The sequence below is a fragment of the Pelodiscus sinensis genome, chromosome 5, assembly GCF_049634645.1.
Source record: "Pelodiscus sinensis isolate JC-2024 chromosome 5, ASM4963464v1, whole genome shotgun sequence".
Lineage (NCBI taxonomy): Eukaryota > Metazoa > Chordata > Testudines > Trionychidae > Pelodiscus > Pelodiscus sinensis.
The window spans coordinates 35,800,046-35,822,441 of record NC_134715.1 but is presented as its reverse complement, the minus strand read 5'-3'; the positions used below and the strand labels follow the sequence as shown (position 1 = coordinate 35,822,441).

The following is a 22,396-nucleotide window of genomic DNA, read 5'->3' as shown; positions in this document are numbered from 1 at the left end:
AACAACATCAAGTTAAAGAGAAGCAGGTGTTTCACTTATGTATTATTTTGTGTACTACAGGTTGGATATCCCTAGTCCAGCTCCCTCGGGATCAGACCGGTCCCAGACTAGGTTGTTTTCTGGACCAGAGAAGGTCAGGGAGGGGCGTGCTAGTCTCTCCACTGGGCTCCTCTCCCCTGCCTACCTGGCATCACTGCTCTTGACCCCACGGCTGTGGCAGTCCTGTGGGCTCTGCCACCCCATGAGCTCTGCAGGTCCACAGCTGGCCTGTCAGTGCTAGCAGCCCCACAAGCTGTCAGCTTTGCAACGCTCCCACCCAACCCCTGGCCCAGCGTCTCCCCCGTCCCCAGACTCTAGCAGCACTACTGGCTTCCCAGCCTGCTGTGACTTCTGCTGTACCCAACCTCAGCCTGCGGGGTCTGTGTCCCCAATGGCTTCCCAGGACAGCTGGATGCAGGCTTTGGTGCCCCATGGGCTCTGCTACTACCGCTGACCTGGCTCTGCTCCCAGCTCCCAGCAACCTCTGGACCACAGATGTTGCCAGACCAGAGAGTCCTGGACCACAGAGGTTCAAACTGTATTGCATAAAAGTGTTGGTCCCTTTAACTAATTATCATCACTTGGGGATTGTTAATTCATAGTATTTTTACCTTTCACTTCTGCTTTATAGAGAAATGGTCAATGCATGGTTTGCTGAGAGAGTTCATACCATCCCGATCTGCAAGGAAGGAACTAAAAACCACAGTGAAGATTGCTCTTGTCCTGCTCATCTGACTGCTCGAGCTGAGAGCCCCAACCCTGGGACACCAGCAAGGAAAATCTCTGCTTCTGAATTTGATAGACCTCTAAGACCCATCATTGTCAAGGACGCTGTTGGAACTGTGAGTTTTCTCTCTGACTCTGGAAAAAAGGAGCAGATGCCTCTGCAATCTCCAAGGATTGGGACTGATGCAGGGGATCAGTGCTCACGGCTCTTAGAACTAGTGAAAGATATTTCCAGCCACTTGGATGTCACAGCCCTTTGCCACAAAATTTTCCTGCACATCCACGAGCTTATAGCTGCTGATCGTTATTCCCTTTTCCTGGTCTGTGAGGATAGCTCCAATGAGAAGTTTCTTGTCAGCAGGCTCTTCGATGTTGCAGAAGGCTCCACCTTGGAAGAAGCTTCAAACAACTGCATTCGCTTGGAATGGAACAAGGGGATTGTGGGACATGTAGCAGCTTTTGGCCAGCCTTTGAACATCAAGAATGCATACGAGGTAAATATGGAAATTTTATGTAATTATAAAAAAGGCCAGATCCTCACCCAATTCAGTGGAGCCAGATGGATTTACACTAACTGTGGATCTGACCTTCAGTATCTCTGTGTAAAATAGATGCACATTTGGCTACATATAATGTTTGAGGAATGGACATTTGAGGGTAAGGGTTAAGTTTTCATCATGGCCTTAACTGGGTTTCCATTCTTCCCATCTTAATTTGGAGTTGCAATTCAGGTCACTTAAAAATGTATGATTTTGATTATACTAAGAAATGTGGTATATATACAGGCAGTCCCCGACTTACGCGGATCCGACTTATGTCCACTTACGAACGGGGCTCTCTTGCCCCGGAGCTCGCAGGCAGCGGTCAGCCACCTCGACCTCCGGGGCGAGAAAAGCTGCTCCCGGTGCCCCTGATCTGCTGGGGACCGTCTCCAGCAGACCAGGGGCATCGGGAGCAAAGCCGCAGCCCCGGCAGGTTTGCTCGCGGTGCCTCTGGTCTGCTGGAGACGGTCCCCAGCAGACATGGGGCACCACGAGCAAACCCGCAGCCATGGCGGGTTCCCGCGCTTCTGAGGCTTTGCTCTGGCAAAGCCTCAGAAGCACGGGGACCCCGCCACAGCTGCGGGTTTGCTCCCGGTGCCCGTGGTCTGCTGGGGACCGTCTCCAGCAAACCAGGGGCACCGGGAGCAAAGCGGTCCGGCGCCAGAGCAAAGCCTCAGAGGCGAGGCACCCACGCTGCCGCTTTGCTCCCTGTGTCCCTGGTCTGCTGGGGGGGGGGGGGGCGCAGCTAGTGTGCCCCCCCCCCCCCAGCAGACCAGGCTTTTGTTGTGGACCCTGGGGCAGAGCAGCTGGGGCGCTGCTGGTTGGTCCCGCAGCGCCGCTCTGGGCACTACTGGACCAACCTGGCAGCACCCAGCTGCTCTGCCCCAGGCGTCCTGATTCAGCCGCTGCTGGTCAGTTTCAGCAGCGGCTGAATCAGGACTCCTGGGGCAGAGCAGCTGGGGTGCTGCTGGGTTGGTCCAGTAGCGCCGAGGAGCGGTGCAGGAAGCCCGAGGCAGAGTTGCTCTACCCCAGGCTTCCTGGAATCAGCCGCTGATCAGTTTCAGCAGCAGCTGACTTGGGGACGCTTGGGGTTCTTAACTTGAATCTGTATGTAAGTCAGAACTGGTGGTCAAAGAGCTGATAGATAAGGTCCCATGGGAAGCAAGACTAGGGGGAAAAACAACTGAAGAGAGTTGGCAGTTTTTCAAAGGGACATTATTAAGGGCCCAAAAGCAAGCTATTGCGCTGCGTAGAGAAGATAGAAAGTATGGCAAAAGATCGCCTTAGCTTAATCAAGAGATCTTGCATGATCTAAAAATAAAAAAGGAGTCATATAAAAAGTGGAAACTAGGACAAATCACAAAGGATGAATATAAGCAAACAATACAGGTATGCAGAGGCAAGATTAGAAAGGCAAAGGCATAAAACGAGCTCAAAACTAGCCACAGGCATAAAAGGAAACAAGAAGACATTCTATAAATATACTAGAAGCAAGAGGAAGACCAAGGACAGGGTAGGCCCACTGCTCAGTGAGGAGGAAGAAATAGTAACAGGAAACTTGGAAATGGCAGAGATGCTTAATGACTTCTTTGTTTCGGTCTTCACCAAGAAGTCCGATGATGAAGGAATACCTAACATAGTGAATGCTAGTGGGAAGGGGATAGGTTTAGAAGATAAAATAAAAAATTAAATTAAAAATCACTTAGAAAAGTTAGATGTCTGCAAGTCACCAGGTCCTGATGAAATGCATCCTAGAATATTCAAGGAGCTGATAGAGAAGGTATCTGAGCCTTTAGCTATCATCTTTGGAAAATCATGGAAGATGGGAAAGATCCCAGAAGACTGGAAAAGGGCTAATATAGTGCCCATTTATAAAAAGGAAAATAAGAACAATCTAGGAAACTACAGACCAGTCAGTTTAACTTCTGTGCCAGAAAAGATAATGGAGCAAGTAATTAAGGAAATCATCTGCAAATAAGGTGATAGGTAACAGCCAGCATAGATTTGTAAAGAACAAATCATGTCAAGCCAATCTGATAGCTTTCTTTGATAGGATAACGAGTCTTGTGGATAAGGGAGAAGCGGTGGACGTGGTATACCTAGACTTTAGTAAGGCATTTGATATGGTCTCGCATGATATTCTTATCAATAAACTAGGCAAATGCAACTTAGATGGGGCTACCTTAAAGTGGTGCATAACTGTCTGGATAATCGTTATCAAAGAGTAGTAATTAACGGTTCACAATCCTGCTGGAAAGGCATAACAAGTAGGGTTCCGCATGGGTCTGTTTTGAGACCAGTTCTGTTAGATATTGGCATAGACAGTACGTTTATAAAGTTTGCAGATGATACAAAGCTGGGAGGGATTGCAACTGCTTTGGAGGAATGGGTCATAATTCAAAATGATCTGGCAAAACTGGAGAAATGGTCTGAGGTAAATAGAATGAAGTTTAATAAGGACAAATGTAAAGTACTCCACTTTGGAAGGAACAATCAGTCTCACACATACAGAATGGGAAGCAACTGTCTAGGAAGGAGTGTTGCAGAAAGGGATCTAGGGGTCATAGTGGACCACAAGCTAATTATGAGTCAACAGTGTGACACTGTTGCAAAAACACATCATTCTGGGATGCATTAATAGGAGTGTTGTGAGCAAGACACAATAAGTCATTCTTCCACTTTACTCTGCGCAGATTAGGTCTCACTTGGAGTATTGTGTCCAGTTCTGGGCACCACATCTCAAGAAAATATGGAGAATTTGGAGAAGGTCCAGAGAAGAGCAACGAGAATGATTTAAAGGTCTAGAGAACATGACCTATGAAGGAAGACTGAAAGAATTGGGCTCATTTAGTTTGGAAAGGCGAAGACTGAAAGGGGATACGATAGCGATTTTCAAGTCTAGATTAGATTTTCAATCTAAAAGGGTGTCATAAGGAGGAGGGAGAAGAATTGTTCTCCATGGCCTCTGATGATAGGACAGGAAGCAAGGGAGGTTTAGGAAATCTAAAAGGAAAAACTTCCTCACTGTCAGGGTGGTTAAACACTGGAATAAACTGCCTAGGGAGGTTGTGGAATCTCCATCACTGGAGATATTTAAGAGCAGGTTAGATAGACATCTATCAGGGATGGTCTAGAAGGTGCTTGGTCCTGCCACGAGGGCAGGGGACTGGACTTGATGACCTCTCAACATCCATTCTAGTTCTAGTGTTCTATGACAGTGCCTACTCCTCTATACTAAAAGCCATTATTTCGAAATAATGGCAAGCTGGAGGACTTCTTACTCTGACTCATGGTATCCCTCATTTCATGAGGAGTAAGGAAAGTCAAAGGAAGAGTGTTCTTTCTTCTATTTTCTTCTGTGTAGACAGCCCCCAAAGCCAAATTAAGCTATTTTGACTTAAGCTATGCAATTGATGTAGCTGAAGTTGCGTAGCTTAATTCGACTTTAGCCTTGCTGTGTAGATGTACCCGAAAGGTGCATAAATGAGCACAATGGGATTATACTGAGCAAAGGAAACTGTAGGTTGAATGTCAGGAAAAACTCCGTATTAACATATACATTGGACTGGGAAAAGTTTTCCAACTAGATATGTAAACCACCCGTTACTTTAATAATTTAAGCCTAGACTGGACAACCTGGAGTATATCTTGTAAGAAACAACCCTCCCTGATAAATAAAGCCCATTTTGTATATTCAAAGTTAGGGATAAGGGAAAAGTTCTCATGTGGAACAGATACTAGAATTTTTTACTTGCAAATTACTATTGCTAATTGGTCATCTAATCCTCCCTCCTGAGTGGATTTTTTGAAGTTGTGTGATATTTCTAAATAATGTTTTTCAGCAGCAATATTTGTAAGGGTGATATAGTCTGCTTTAATGGACATCATACATGAAGACTCTGATAGATCCAAATCCAGCAGATACGTAAATTCAGGCAGTCCCCGGGTTACGTACAAGATAGGGACTGTAGGTTTGTTCTTAAGTTGAATCTATATGTAAGTCGGAACTGGCGTCCAGATTCAGCCGCTGCTGAAACTGACCACCAGTTCTGACTTACATACAGATTCAAGTTAAGAACCCCAAGCGTCCCCAAGTCAGCTGCTGCTGAAACTGATCAGCGGCTGATTCCAGGAAGCCTGGGGTAGAGCAACTCTGCCTCGGGCTTCCTGCACCGCTCCTCGGCGCTACTGGACCAACCCAGCAGCACCCCAGCTGCTCTGCCCCAGGCGTCCTGACTCAGCCGCTGCTGAAACTGACCAGCAGCGGCTGAATCAGGACGCCTGGGGCAGAGCAGCTGGGGTGCTGCCGGGTTGGTCCAGTAGTGTCCAAAGCGGTGCTGCAGGACCAACCGGCAGCGCCCCAGCTGCTCTGCCCCAGGGTCCACAACAAAAGCCTGGTCTGCTGGGGGGGGGGCGCACTAGCTGTGCCCCCCCCAGCAGACCAGGGACACGGGGAGCGAAGCCACAGCGGCAGCGGGGTGCCAGAGCAAAGCCTCAGAGGCGCGGGACCCCGCCGCGGCTGCGGCTTCGCTCCCGGTGTCCCTGGTCTGCTGGAGACCGTCTCCAGCAGACCAGGGGCACCGGGAGCGAAGCCGCAGCAGCGGCGGGTTCCTGCGCTTCTGAGGCTTTGCCAGAGCAAAGCCTCAGAAGCGTGGGAACCCGCCGCTGCTGAGGCTTCGCTCCCGGTGCCTCTGGTCTGCTGGGGACCGTCTCCAGCAGACCAGGGACACCGGGAGCGAAGCCGCAGCCACGGCGGGTTCCTGCGCTTCTGAGGCTTTGCCAGAGCAAAGCCTCAGAAGCGCGGGAACCCGCCACCGCTGTGGCTTTGCTCCCGGTGTCTCTGGTCTGCTGGGGACGGTCTCCAGCAGACCAGGGACACCGGGAGCGAAGCCGCAGCCGCGGGGGGTCCCGCGCCTCTGAGGCTTTGCCAGAGCAAAGCCTCAGAAGCGCGGGAACCCGCCACCGCTGTGGCTTTGCTCCCGGTGTCTCTGGTCTGCTGGGGACGGTCTCCAGCAGACCAGGGACACCGGGAGCGAAGCCGCAGCCGCGGGGGGTCCCGCGCCTCTGAGGCTTTGCCAGAGCAAAGCCTCAGAAGTGCAGGAATCCGCCGCTGCTGTGGCTTCGCTCCCGGTGCCCCTGGTCTGCTGGAGACGGTCTCCAGCAGACCAGGGGCACCGGGAGCAGCTTTTCTCGCCCCGGAGGTCGAGGTGGCGGATCACTGCCTGCGAGCTCCGGGGCGAGAAAGCCCCGTGAGTAAGTCGGGGACTGCCTGTATATGTTTTGCTTTAAGCACATGAGCTCTGTGGTTGTGTTCATGTACTTAAATGCTTTCCTATATCAGGCTCTTTATACTGAGTTTAAAACAGAATATTGGTGAATCCAAAATTTTCCTTTTTGAGAACATTTTGCCACACTTTGGTAAGAAAAAAAAGTAAAACTAGTGTTCCAGAATGATATACCATTTAAGAAAAAAGACAAACTCAACACAAACTCAAAATGAAAAGGAAAGAGAATATCATTCTACAATTTATACTTGGAATATTTTGACAGTCTCTGCTAATTCCCATTGTTCTGTATGTAAATAGAAGGGGAATGTTTTTTCGACCATGATACATAGTCGCAGACCTATAATATCAGTGAGTGTACACTTTAACGTAATTATGTTACCAAATGTGAAATTAGGATTAAGGCTGGGATTCAAAGGAGCTTCATTGAGTTGTAATGGGATTTGGCTGCCTAACTCCCTTGTACTCCTATGAAAATCCCAACCTAGGTCACTGTACCTTTTTGGCTATAGCAAAGATGTTTACATTACCAGTGGAGTCATTTTCAATGTTTCTGTCTTTTTGAGGTACTAAAAGCTTTTTTATACATAGTACAAATCAGCTTTAATATGCAGGTTTTCTTTTTCTTCTGGCCACCTGCCCCATGCCTCACATTCAAGACCATTCTTCCTGCACAATAACTAGCCTAACACAAAGTTGTGTTGGCAGAGAAACCCAGCACCAAAAGCTCTTTTTTTTTAGTTCCCGTCCTAGTGCATATTCCTACAAATGCCGTAATGCTTAAAGATTGCCAGCTCCCTAATGGTCCAATTGCACTGAACGATTAATCAAATTAGTGGTGATAATTTGTTTTGTTTGTCAGTGACAATTTTTAGGTATCTGATGAATAAGTCTTATAGGAGCAACAGTCTGTTTTTAGAAAATGGTTATTTTTGCATTTAAGCTGCTTTCACTGAGATGGGTGAGAGCTGCAGGAAAGCATTGGGAGCCTGTCAGACTCCTCCTGTAAATACTTTTCAACACCGAAAAGAAAAAAGTACATTTCAGATGTTTTGGGTATATATTCTCAGATGTTGTTCATTTCAACCCCAACATGGAAATTATTTTCTTATAAATAAAATGTACATAGTCATGCCTTTCTGTCTTTTCGTGTGTTTTGGAAATTTCCTCTGAGGACTAAAGATGTATAAAAAATGTTATGTGGGAATATGCCTGGCCAAACAGTTTTTCCTAAGCTGATTGCATTTTCTTATATTTGCATTTATCTAAAAGTGTTTATAATCCTCATAAGCAGTTTGTTTTGGACAGTCTTGCTAGAAATTCACTGTCAGTAATAACTTACATTTACATAGTCATTGGCTCATAATGGAAACATTGTGTGAGTAACAGTTAAGACAAATGCTGTAATTCCTCTATGGGCCTATAAACTGGGGAATTAAAAAAGACATTCTTTGTGTGAAGGATACTTAATTTCACTTTTTCCCTCCTACTAGGATCCCCGATTCAATGCAGAAGTTGACCAAATCACAGGGTACAAGACACAGAGTATTCTTTGTATGCCAATAAAGAACCACAGGGAAGAGGTAAGCTGCAGTATCTGGATCGTCTTATTCAGTAGTGTTTGTGACTGTTAATTTCTTTAAACTGTTTTCAGCTGTAAATCATTTCACAGTAGAGAAAAAAAATTAAATGTTTTCTCTGTATATCATTCCATGAAGTGTAATTTTATCTTTTCTACTTCACTGATGTTGACCAGAGTTAAGAACAGCTTATACCTACCTATTTTTTTAAAAAAATGATGTTTCTATTTCCCATTACAAAAAGGATTCTGCTTTTCTTCTATACCAAAAACTCCAGAGTTCATTCAGTAAAATCTTTAGGAGTTTTGCATGTGGAAAAGAAACAGGAACAAGAGTAAAAATAAAAAAGAGATTTTTCCAAACTATTGTAGCATACATGATAAACAGGTATCTTTAAACACATATAATACATGCCAGTAATGCCCAGTAACTTCAGACCTAATTACAGTCTGACTGATTGTTACATCCATTGAAATAAGTCACGAGAAAGAACTTTTTCCTGCAGAAACTTATGATTATCTTATTTTGAGTGAAAGATGATCCTCCTTTTCCCTCTTTTCTGAATTTAAGATGTTCCTCAAATGTTTTACTATGGTTTTTCACAATGCATACATATCTTATCTTTAAATGACACTTTTTCAGTCTTTACCACTATATAAAATAACCACGACATTCTACCAAACACCTTGCAAGTTTAAGTTACCAAGTGGAGGCTCCCTTTCATGGATCCAGGGTAACATTTTAAAAATTATGTACCTGATGTTAGTCACCTGTATTCACATTTTGATACCTAAATTAAAATGATGTGATTCAGAGAATTTGATCATCCCCTGCCCACATTACCCCTAACTGATCTATACTAGAGTGAATGTGATTAGAATTAGGTCCTCAAGTTCTGTGCACAGCTCTCCCTTCCAATCCTATTGTCACTTTTCATAGCAATACTTCTTTATGGTCTGATCCTGCTACAACTAGAATCAAAGGAGTTTTGCCATGGACTTCAAAGCATGCTGGGTGGCAAGAGGAAATTCAAAAATGAGAAATTTAGTGAGGAATGACATCATACTGAAGACAAACATCATCACCCATCTGAGTATAGTAAGTTTGGCTTCCTTCTGACACTGGTGTAATTTAGGAGTGACTCCAATTAAAAACAGTGCAATTACACCAGTGTAGAATTAGTGTAAGTGAACAGAAGATTGGGCTTGTTGTGTTTTTATGTTTTGCCAATAACTGGATGGCTGTGTCTACGCTGGGCCACTTATTCCGGAAAATCAGCCGCTTTTCCGGAATAAACTGCGAGCTGTCTACACTGGCCCTTGAATTTCCGGAAAAGCAACGATGCTCTACTGTACAAAATCAGCCACTATTCCAGAAAAACTATTCTGTTCCCGCTCGGGCATAAGTCCTTATTCCGGAAAACTGTTTCGGAAAAGGGCCAGTGTAGACAGCCCAGTAGTCTTTTCCGGAAAAAAGCCCTGATCGCGAAAATGGGCTCTTTTCCGGAAAAGCGCATCTACGTTGGCCACAGATGCTTTTCCGGAAAAGGGCTTTTCCGGAAAAGCAACCTGCCAATGTAGACACTCCTTTTCCGGAAAAACTGAAAACGGAATAGTATTCCGTTTTAAGCATTTCCGGAAATTCATGCCCATGTAGACACAGCCGATGAGTTTCTTGAAGGTGGAAGGAATAAGACTCAGCCTCTTACTGTCCATGCTTTTCAGGATGTTGGCACAGCATAGACTGAACAACAATGCCCCAAAATTTTCAGTCAGGGATTTGTTGTCCATCAATTCTTCCTTTTTCAGCAGAGTTCACAGCTTATACTATTAAAAATTGCTGCAAAACCTGATTTGAAAATACCATTTCCCCTTCTTTCTAATCCTCTATTCTTCTGATCCTGTTTGGGGTGGGCGGGAGATATCAATCTCTCATACTTAACCCCAGTTCTCATGTTTACTTTGATGTATCTCATCCATTTGGTTCTGATTGTCCTGGCTGACCCAGTGATAAAATGTGGGATCTATCTCTTGCTTCTCCTCCATCTGACTTTCTTTCATTTTTTTTCACTGCTCCCGTCTCGTAAGGAACGTTTCAAATTTATAACCCACCATCTCACACTGATTATGCTGATGATACTGTTCTCCCAGTCAGACATTGCTCCCACGTCAAAGTGCCTCCCCGTGTCAGTTGGCTGTAGCTACAGCTGGCCATGAGCCAATCAGTGAGCAAGCAGAACACTGTGTGCAGTGATGTCTGGCTGTGGAACAGTGATGGGTGTATGATTGATGCAAAATGGAGGGTCTATGTTTTGTCCAGGTCACTTGCTTTCTGTATGTGCATTGGAAAAACACAAGAATGCTCTAAGCCAAGAACTTGGAATCATAAATTCATGACAAAATTCAGCTGGACACAATACATGGGTGTGTCTTACTCTGGTCAGACACGAGAAAGAATTAAGTACATGTATCCTCTGCTCATATACACCAGCACAGACTTATTAGGCTGAATGAACCTGTAGTAGGCAATTTGCAGATCCTGAAAAATTTTTTAACTGGGTTTCTCCATGTAAGTGCAAGAGGAGTTCTAGGTGAAATAAAGCAGGCACCTTTTTATTATAAAAATAGAAAACAAACTAGGAAATTAACAAATTGGCAAAGGCTAAAGAGGGAGGGTGGAAAGGATGTGTTACTCGTATGTATTGTAAACTGGAGGATCTAAACTATGGAATTTCTCTTAGAGCACTCTTTTGTTATTTTAAAGTCTCTTACCAGAATGTTCTCATCGCCCTAAGTGTAATGCTCTGCTGACACTTTTCTGGAATAAGATTTAATTCAGTGAGTCAACCCCTACATTATCATTGGCTTTCAGCTAGTTTTTTTTTAAAGCAACCCCACATACCAACAAAAAACTCACCATGGTTTCACCATGCCTCCCCAACCTAAAAAACAAAACACAGACCAAGCCTTTGCAATAATACTGTATCCAACAGCTAAGGAAAACCTGCCCTAATCCAGAATTTCACTGGTCAGAATCCAAATATATAGCCAAAAATGTCAGACACACATCTGAAAGTAAATACTTAGAAAGAGAAGCAGGTCTCTTCTCCTTAAAATTTAGCCCCTAGAAAATAAATATGATACATTTGTTGTTTTACATTTCTGTTATTTTTAAAGTAAAAAAGTCAGTGTTGGATTTGCAGAAATATCATGGTTAAATATCGAACCTTTGGACCATCTAGGGAATGAAGTAGAGTAGGGGGGTCTCAAACTGCCAGCTCATGAGCCATCCCCAGATTGTGCAATCTGACCTGGGACTCCTGGGGGCTGCCCCTTCCTGCTCTTGTTTTGCCCTCTCCCCCCATGGAATCTGGTCCCTGAGGGCACAGTTTTGGAGAGCGCCTGGTGCAGCATGGTTGCAAGAGCAGCGGGGAAGCGGAGCACAATGCAGTGGAGCTAGTGCACCATCCCTACAGCTCCTGACACCACGGGGAGTGCAGAGGATGTGACTACAGCCTTTGTCCCACACCAGCGCCTCCCCCCAATGATTCCTGAAGCTACATCCTCAGGTATGGGGTGCCATAGAGAGGAGAGGGTGGAGCAATGGCAGTAAGGGACACAGCTTGGGGCTATTAACGGACAAACCCCCATCTGCCTGCCAGGAGTCCAGGGCCAGATTGCACAATCGCTCCATCTGGGCATGGCCCAGGGTTGGGACTTTGAGACTCCTGAAGCAGAGATTAAAAATAGGCTCAGATTTTGTCTACACTTTCATGTGGAACCTGAGCTGAGGAGCCTTAACACCCAAAGAGGAGTAAGCTCTTCAAGAAGCAGATCCCACTGAGAAAGACTAATGAATCTGTTGTGGTTTTAACCAACCAACAGCACCAATATGCAAGAGCAAGAATCTCCTCCTGCAATGAGGAGTGAAGGTAGTTCGAATTAGGAGCTTTAATTCGAACTACCTAGCCCGTGCCGCGTGTAGCTGCGGGCAGGTAGTTCGAACTACGGGGCATTTAAAAATGGCGGCATCCGGGAACATGCAATTAAAGCCTGGGATATTTAAATCCCAGGCTTCATTTGCAAGTTCGAATGACTACATTAGCCACCCTAGTTCGAACTAGGGTTGCAGTGTAGACATACCCTTAGACACACAAAGAATGGAAGTAGATATGTTAATAACAAAAAGGAAACTTACAAAGCTTCTTTTCTACTTATTAATTGTTGCTGAAAGAGCCAATAGAAACTAGGCATATCAGGCCCATGATTGGATAGCACTGTTGTATGTACTCTTCATATTTACACAGTGCTAGCTCTGTTTGTGACAAGCTGTTTTCCCCATGAAGAATTACAGATGCAAGTTGGCTTCTCTTTAAGTAGGACTTGAAGGGATTTGAATCAAGTTCTGATATCTGCAGGCCACTGCTGCACAATCTCCCGTAACTAAATGGAGTCTCTGTCCCATCCTACACAAAAACATTGCCCCATAGTTTGCTTTGGCATTCCAGGATATGACATCTGATGCTTATAACTATTTAAAAAATCAAGAAGAAAGAAAAATGAGAAACTTGACTCTTACTCTACAAAGAGAAGAACAAAATGATCATGAGAGAATCTGTTTCAAACTATTTTTGTATTCAAAACCGTCATTCAAAGCTGTTAGAAACATGCCATTTGGTTCCTTCTGGGCTTTTCCTTCTGGTAGTTCCCTAATTAATAACTCCATACCCTCTTAGGCTATGTCTAGACTGCAAGCCTCTTTCGAAAGAGCCTCTTTCGAAAGAGAGCGTCTAGACTGCACGCGGAACTTTCAAAAGAGCAAGCCGCTTTTTCAAAAGAAAGCACCCAGTGAGTCTGGATGCTCTCTTTCAAAGAAGCCCTATTTACATTCAAGAACGCCTTCTTTCGAAAGAAGCACTTTCGAAAGAAGGCGTTCTTCCTCGTGAAATGAGGTTTACCGCCGTCGAAAGAAAAGCCGCGTTCTTTCGATTTAATTTCGAAAGAACGCGGCTGCAGTCTAGACGCAGGTGAAGTTTTTTTTCAGAAAAAGGCTACTTTTCCCGAAAAAAACCCTGAGTCTGGACACAGCCTAAGTGTATGAAACCAACCACTCTGACTATGAAATGTAAAAGAGAACACAGACAACTAAAATTGACTGAATTCTTGTCAATGGTACGGTGACCACTAGAAAAAAGTTAGTATTTGCCAACTATTATCATACAATTATTATGGTTATTTATTGTTTTATTTATAAGGACAAACTGTGGTATTTGTTGGCCACAACTGTAGCTTTGGGCCTTGATTATTACCAGCTCAGTGCTACCATGCATTTTCAGGAAGCAGGATTTTTAAAAGCACTTTCCTTCTGTTGAGAAGATAGCTTATTCATTTTGGCTAGGAGAGCCATAGTGTGCAGCCTTCCAACCAGTGTATCAAGGCCACTCATCACTGCAGAAGAGAAGCCTACACCTATATATTTCCCAAGCTTGAATTCTTAGCGTATTCCCATGACCCAACAAGCTCTAAAACTCTAGGGGAGTTGAAAATTATTTACCGGAGCATTGCTCCGGACAGCTCCAGCTGAATTTCCACCCTGCATATTCCTTGGTACGTGTGTTGTTCCACATCAGCCATGATCTAGCAAATAACTTAAATACATACTTAACTTTGAAGCCAGTAAGAATACTCACCTGCTTAAAGTTCAGCATGTGTTTAAGTGTTTTGTTAGATTGAGGGCCTGTTAGATTGAGGAACCAGCAGGATCTTTCTCTGCAAGTACCCTCATTTAGTTCAGTGAATTAAGGTACTACCCAACATGAGTAAGGACAGCATAATGGGACCCTTCGGGTATGTCTAGACTACATGGCTCCGTTGATGGAGCCATGTAGATGAGTTTATTAGACACAGGAAAATGAAGCGGCGATTTAAATAATCGCCGCTTCATTTACATCAAAATGGCTGCCCTAATCACCTGTTTGGCGGCACAGCGGGGCAGTCTGGTTGACAAGGGAAGCCATTGTTGATTGCGGCGCGTCCAGACTGCCCAGCTGTGCCACCAAACAACTGATCGGCACAGCATGGCGGCCATTTTGATGTAAATGAAGCAGTGATTACTTAAATCACCGCTTCATTTTTCTATGTCTAGTAAACTCATCTACATGGCTCCGTCGACGGAGCCATGTAGTCTAGACATACCCTTGATGTTCTGGTCCCAGGAAGGGAATATGGGATAAATGCACATTTCACAGGTAACTTTGGACCTAATCACTTCTCCTTTTTGATCCTCAGCTTTAAAATAGATATAATAGCACCTTACTTCAGAAGGGTGTTGCAAGTTTTTTAATTTGCTGATATTTGAAAAGTGCTCTGACAGCTTCAGATCAAAGGCTCCCTATGTATTGTACATGCAAAGTATGACTTAACAGAAACTAACTGCAGTGGACAGGCAAACAAATACGTTGTAGCCTGAGATATCATTATTATCAGCAAGAGAGACTAGCAGCAGGGTAGCTGAGAACCTTGATCTCTACTGACTTCATAGACTGAGTCTCTAGAAGATGTTTTTCATCCTTGAGGTACAGCTTTGGTCATCTGAAGCGATTCATGGATGCCCAAGAAACACAGGAATGTCACTGATTTGGCCTCCAACACCTTCATGTGGAAGTGAACAGGTTGCAATAGCACTTGGTTTTGGATGGATTTATAGACCTGAAAATGGACTACTGAAATTGCTGTAAATTGTTATCTCCACTTCTCAGCATTTCTCCATCTAATTCTTCAGACTTGATTATGACCATTATAAAACCATTCCTTGTGGAAACATGTTGTAGCAGAGTAAATGATGTTTTTGTGGAATTTTGTGGACAGAATTCCAAGTTAAATTCATAGGTGATTTAGAAAGGAGACAATTCTTTATTAAAGTCTATAGACTATCTAGAGTAACTTGTATAAAATCTATTTTGGTTTCTCCCTTATTAACTGTATATAGGATTTTCCAATTTGCCAGTTTTGAGTTGACTTAACTGAGGCCCCACCACAAAACTCTGAGCAGATGTGTGTGAGAGTGAACCTCTCGCTGGCCTACTAGGTGAATGTTTCATTCTGGCAGCAATCACTACAATTGTTTTTGATTTATTTAATTTCATTTTTAGTGTTGTCTGGTCTTCTGTCACCAGGAAGCACTTTGCAACACATCAAGGATGCTGTGCTTTCTTCATCACAACTTTTTGTTGTTGTTGTTGCTGCTGTCCTGCTGACTTTTATTTTGTAAGACTTAGCTACAGGCATTCGTGATAATCAGCGTGGGAAAGTGGCTCTTACCTCCTCCCTGCAATGTAGACATAGTTGACTTATGCTTATACTGATGTTGACATTGCCTAATGAGCATCTGTACACCTTGAAACTCCAGCAGTTAGCTAAGACACATTATGGCGAAGAGCATTAGAAGGAAAGTGTTAGTTAAAAGCTTGAATCTAAATAAATATGTGAGCAGTAATGCATACTTCTGTGGCCATGAATCACGCTCTTCCTCTGCAGGAATGAGGAAGCAAAATAAATCTAAACATCATACAGGCCATAATTTCATATGGGTTGGGCCCCTTCTTTTTTAAAATGAGATAGTGTTGTTTCTTCCTTCTTTCACCATTTTCAGTTTAGTGAATCATCTTTCTTCCAGTACTGGCTTTATTGACTCATTAAATCTCAGAAGGCAAAAGAATGTTTTTCAAGTGAGTGAAAAGGAAATGAGTGTGAAAAGGGGCACTGGCTCTCTTTGAAATAGCTTTCACTGAATGTGCAAACATTCAGTAAGAAGCAATCCAGATAAAACTCAGAACACAGCCATTAGCAGTGAAGAAATGTTTGCTGTGTTCCATAAAATTCTGAGGAGGTGGCCTCTGACAATTAAAGGATTTCTCTCTCTCTCTCTCTCTCTCTCTCTCTCTCAGTTGAATCAGGCCTTATGGAAGGGGATAAACTGACACTAGAGCCAAAAGATCTTCTATTACCAGGACAAGTACCAACAACAGAAGCTTCCCCACACCATTTTCCATGCTTTAGTTCAGTGTTTCTTAAACTGTGTTAGCTGGTATTCCTCCTGCAATGAGGTTTACCAGCTAATTCGAATTAGGGGCTTTAAATCAGAATCCCGTTTCACTGCCGCGTGTAGATGCGGGCAGTTACTTCGGGCTAGTCAATTTCTAAAATAGCGACGGGCCGGGAACATGAAAATCAAGCGCGGGGTATTTAAATCCCGGGCTTGATTTGCAATTCCAGTCACCCTCATCAGCCTCCCTAGATCAATCTAGGGGGCTAGTGTAGACGTACCTTTTGGTGGGTGCCCTGGAGATTCCATTCTGACAATATACATTACAATTTAGGAAGGCTTCCTACATTTTTGTGTTCATAGATGCATAAATCTGAAGGCCAGAGGAGATCATTGTGACCGTCTAGTCTGGCCTCCTGTAGAATACAGGACATAGGACTTTCCAAAATAATTCCTAGAACAGATCTTTAGGCAGTATATCCAGCATCACTATTACAATCAGTTTGAGGCCAGATTTCCCGTAGGTTTAGCCTCGCTCCTTTGAAGTCAATGCAGCAAAACCAAATTACACCAGCTGAAGATCTGATCTATTTTTATTTATGATGCATTGCAAGAAATTTTTGAGGTGTTTTGATTTTATACTATGCTCAAAAGATTTCTAAAATACAGTTCCCATAATCGTCATGACCTGTGTACTGTCAGATGAAGCACTGTTGTCCTAGTTAATCTTGACTCTTGAGTCTTATGTCTTAGCGATGTCTACACTACAAAGTTAATTCGAACTAACGGACATTAGTTCGAATTAACTTTGATAGGCGCTACACTAACGCTCCGCTAGTTTGAACTTAATTCGAACTAGCGGAGCACTTAGTTCGAACTAGGTAAACATCATTCTACGAGGACTAAGCCTAGTTCGAACTTACTAGTTCGAATTAAGGGGTGTGTAGCCCCTTAATTCGAACTAGTGGGAGGCTAGCCCTCCCCAGCTTCCCTAGTGGCCACTGTGGCCAACACCAGGGAAACTCTATTGCCCCCCTCCCGGCCCCGGACCCCTTAAAGGGGCATGGGCTGGCTACGGTGCCCGTGCCAGGTGCAAGCCTGCCAGCACCCAGGTAGCAGACCCTGCACCTGGCACGGCTCGAGCCAGCCACCCGATGCCCTCCAGCCCTCCCCCTCTTCCCGGGACCAGGCTGGCGGCTCCCGGGAGCTTGCCCGGGACCGCAAGAGGCGGGCACCCGCCTGGTCTAGTGCGGACATTGTGGACCTCGTCCACGACCTCCGCACTAGGCACAGGAGAGCGGCCGTCTAGGGCAGGAGAGCTGCTAGCCTGGCCACCCAGGAACAGGTGTGCATGAAAATCAAGGTGGTCCACTGAGACCCCCAACCCTGAGCCCTGAGCTTACAATGGCCGTACTGGGTCAGACCAAAGGTCCATCTAGCCCCGTAGCCTGTCTGCCGACAGCGGCCAACCCTAGGGACCCTGGAGGGGATGGACCGAAGACAGTGACCAAGCCATTTGTCTCGTGCCATCCCTCTCCAGCCTTCCACAAACTTTGGGCAGGGACACCACTCCTACCCTCTGGCTAATAGCACTCCATGGACCCAACCTCCATGACTTGATCTCACTTCTCTTTAAACTCTGTTCTAGTTGTAGCCTTCACAGCCTCCTGCAGCAAGGAGTTCCACAGATTGACTATTTGCTTTGTGAAGAACAACTTTCTGTTACTAGTTTGAAGCCTACTACCCATTCCTTTCCTTTGGTGTCCTCTAGTCCTTCTATTATGAGAACTAATGAAGAACTTTTCTTGATGCACCCTCTCCACCCCACTCCTGCTTTTATAGACCTCTATCCTATCCCCCCTCCATCTCCTCTTTTCTAAACTGAAAAGTCCCAGTCTCTTTAGCCTCTCTTCATATGGGACCTCTTCCAAACCTGTGATCATTTTAGTTGCCCTCCCCTCTCCCACCCTCTCTCTTCCCCTCTCCCACCTCCTTTTCCCAGTCTCCCTGAGTTTTGTTCAATAAAGAGAGATTCTATTTTTTTCCACACGTTTTCTTTATTTTGTACATCAGGAAGGGGGGCTAGGGAAGGGTAAGTGGAAGGAGGTGAGGGAGGAATGGGGTACGAGCCCCCGATGGGGAGGACTGGGCTGGCTCTGCGGGCTTCTGGGGGTGGAAGCTCTCCTGCAGCCCCCCAATTACTCCCTCTCCCCAGATGGCAGCCTGCGGCAAGTGCAGCCGGTCTGATGGCCAAGTGCTGTGATGTGCCCAGTGTGGGCACTCAGGGCACTCCAAGCCAGGACTGCTTTGCAAGCGGGGAACCCCTGAGAACTGTCTGTCCGGGGTGGGGGTCGGGACCCTTTAAGCACAGCCCTCAGCTAGCCTGAGGCAGCAGCTCCACGCTCTAAGTCCTCATCTGATGCCCTGCCGGCACTGCTTCCGGACATCCTTAACCCGGGTTCAGGGTCCACTTAATGTGGACATGCTAGTTCGAATTAGCAAAAAGGTAATTCGAACTAGTTTTTTAGTCTGGATCCGTTAGTTCGAATTAGCGCTGTAGTGTAGACGTACCCTAAAAGAGTAGTCGAGTCGACTACTCTCCCTCGCACCCCCACTGCCTCTATATCAGAGGCAGCGGGGGTGGGAGGAACAGGAGCTGGCTTTAAAAGCCAGTTCCCCCTAGCACTGTCTCGGAGCAGGGGAGGCAGATGCGCAGTAGTTAGGGACCAGCTGGCAGGCAGCCCAACTCTTACATTTAAAAGGCAGAGCCGCAGCGGGGAAGGCCCAGGACCCGGCACAAGCTGGGACACAACAGTCCCAGCTCGTGCCAGGTCCCTGACCGCTGTACCTTGCCTTTTAAATGTACTAAAAGCCGAGCAGCTCTTACTACCGTTTAAACTGAAGAGCTGCAGTGGGGCCCCTTATTGTCTAATCATGTAGTCAATACAAATTGTATCGAGTATATGATTAATCAGTTACCCACTTCTTAATGTCTTTATTATGTCTCTTCCTAAGTGTCTGACATTAGGAATATTTCCTATAGTTTGTACAACTATATATCCATCTGAATTTTTTCTCATTATTGTCACTGGGCTAAATCTCAAGAAATCAATACAGTTGGGCCATGTCTACAGTACAGATAAGATTGAAGCAGCTGCATTTGATCTTCCAGGGTTCGAATTAGCGGGTCTAACAAAGATACGCTAATTCGGACAGAGAGGGTACTCCCATTGATGCCGTATTCCTGCTTCTAGGAATAAGGGAAGTCGAAGGGAGAGTGTGCTCCCTTCAACTTCCCACAGTGTGGACAGTGCCAAAATTTGAGTTAAGATACTTCGACTTAAGCTGCACAATTAATGTAGCTGAAGTTGCATATCTTAATTTGAACTTATCCCCTAGTATAGACCGGGGTTGGTTGGAATTTGTACTAATGTCCGTGAGGTCACATTCTGTTTATCTTGAATGTAGAAATGTCAAACACCTCTAAAACATCTTTGAAAGTGACATCTTTAATGTCAACTGAACCAAAAATTGCTAAGGTTTGTCATCCACTTGGAATGTTTATCACCATAAGAAAAGTCATGACTTACTTAGGGTACATCTACACTAGCCCTCGAGTTCGAACTAGGGAGGCTAATATGGGCAACCAAAATTGCAAATGAAGCACAGGATTTAATATCCCACGCTTCATTAGCATGTTCCCAGGCGGTCACCATTTTGTAAACTGACTAGCCCGGAATAACTGCCCATGTCTACACGCGGCAGTGAAACGGAAGTTCGAAGTAAACTCCTAACTCGAATTAGCTGTTAGTCATTGTGGAATGAGGTTTAACAGCTAATTCGAGTTAAGGGGTTTACTTCGAACTCCCGTTTCACTGCCGCATGTAGACGCGGGCAGTTATTCCGGGCCAGTTAGTTTCCAAAATGGCGACCGCCTGCGAACATGCTAATGAAGCACGGGACATTTAAATATCCCATGCTTCATTTGCAATTTCAGTCGCCCTCATTAGCCTCCCTAGTTCAAACTAGGAGGCTAGTGTAGACGTACCCTAATAATTTTTTTCTTTTTTTTAAAATACCTATTGATGAAGCGCTTTGCAGGGATCTAAAAAGAGTGCAAGTTCATTTGGTATGCATCCTTCTCTCTGTGAAAGAGAAATCTGCAGTGCTAATGAGGAGAGACTAAGCAGTCTTTTTAGTATATGCTAACATAGTCGTTTTACTGTTTCCTCATGGCTCTTTAAGCACCACAAGCTCTCCTTTCATAGAGGAAAGGTGTTTACACAGGATGAAAGTGCTCACCTTTCGGATGCCTCAGAGAGCCTATGAGCTCATTAAAATTGTCTTAGCTTCTGTGGCTCAAAGCTAATAAAAATAGAAGAAGGCCAGTGGTATGAATAAAGACCTAAGCATCAGCCAGTGTGCCAGTAGGTTATGGCAAGAGCATGTGAGGAGGCTAGACAATCTACTTACTGTTCAGAGGTTTTTGCAGTACTTAAGGAAAACTGCACCTCTGTACAGGAATGTGAATGTGCATAGATTCATTGTGTACTAACCGTATGCACACTACTGTTCCATTGAAATCGATGGGAGTTATGCTGTCTGGAGAATTGAACAGTATGGTCCTCATCAAAAAAAGTCTTTATTTAAAATGGAGATATTTAACCCTATAGCTGGTAATGACCTATCTTTTAAAACAATGACCTGAATTGTAACATTGATACTTTGGGAAGGATCATGTGAGGGATTGTAAATTATCTTCAGTCCCATTAAGAGAAAACTATTTTTTCCATCTTCCTTGAATACTGGCTTAACAGTTATAACTTCAATAAATAACAGTTAAATACAGTTCTTCAGACATAGGCACAAAAATGTTCTTTTGATTTTGTCTGTACTAAAACCAAGGTGCAATATACTTTTGTTTTAACCATTCACTGGACTTTACACTGCAAGTGCCCCAAATAATGCCATTTCTCTGGAGCATGGCCATGATTTGCTGCAAATGTGCCAAAAATAATTTAATTTAAAATAATAGTTTCAAATAAACCATGATGCTTCTCACTATGTAACTTTACAGATTTTCATGCTAAATAACTTGGGCGCCTTTTACACTGGTGAGATTACATAATCATAATTTGCCACCAGTGCAGCTCCACTTCAAATGTGATCCAGCTGCTTTACCAAGTCTTTAAATAGGATTAGATTAAACAGTGATAAAGTTCCTGGATCCTATCCTCTTCAGCTTTCACTCTTGTTCAATTTGTTCTCACTGGAGGAACTGTTTCATTGTTGATTTTACAGCTATAAAATTTTATTGTTTAGCAAAGGCCAAAGCAAATGTTACTTTTGCCAGTCCTTTTAGGTCACAATTCTTAGTTGCTGTCAGTTGGCAAAGCCTCCTAGAAGGCAGTCGATCTATGCCAATTTATACCAGCTAACGACTCAGATTCCAACTGTATCTGTCTATTGTTAGGTGCTATATAAAAGAGACATAATAATTGATCACAGTGGCATGTTAAATATAGGGATGGTGAAAGGATGTAGGAAAGATACATCAATCTATATTTTGTATTTGCAATAGTAATAAATATAATATGAATCAAAGGAATTTTTAATACTGGAATGGCAGAACCATTAAGTATAACAACCTCTGTGCCTGATTTTCCTCTCATTTACAGGGTAAATCATGAGAATACCCCACTGAAATCAAGTTTTCCTGTCTTCAGATCCCATTTTTCCTTCCTATTGGAGCCTGCCATGAAATCACTAAGTTAAATTTATGACACTTCCATCACTCATGTGACAAAAGATCATGCACTCATAAGTATAATAATAAGCATAGGTTCAAGAAGAAGCTAAGCTAGTGTATGGGATGGGATGCTCTTTGTCAGCACACAGTTGTAATAACTGCAAGGGGAGCACACATAAATACTGTCCAAGTGAATGATTTCTTTGGACAAGTATTTCCTAGCCTCACATTTGCTCCAGTGAAAGTCTGTGGTTAAAATCTGTTGTTTTCGTTGGCTTCTGTCACAGACCCCACTTTCTAAAAAGGATGAGCATATCCTTACTCTGAAAAGACGGACTCTAAATTGGTCACAAGATGAGGACTAAACAATTTCAGAGCAGCCCTGCAATTTCATTTCTGCTCAGGCAGCAGAATCCCTCCCTGCAGTAGAGC

The 22,396-nt window shown here is 44.2% G+C and overlaps 1 protein-coding gene across 5 annotated transcripts in view; it reads left to right on the top strand.

The window, feature by feature from the left end:
* PDE5A (phosphodiesterase 5A) overlaps positions 1–22,396 on the top strand; it is a 104,155-nt gene that overhangs the window by 19,495 nt on the left and 62,264 nt on the right. For all 5 annotated transcript variants that reach the window (XM_075929817.1, XM_075929816.1, XM_006112599.4 and 2 more), the window contains exons 2-3: positions 671–1,259; positions 8,086–8,175. In XM_075929817.1, the coding sequence (XP_075785932.1) occupies positions 671–1,259; positions 8,086–8,175 (679 nt within the window). The remainder of the gene's footprint in view (positions 1–670; positions 1,260–8,085; positions 8,176–22,396) is intronic.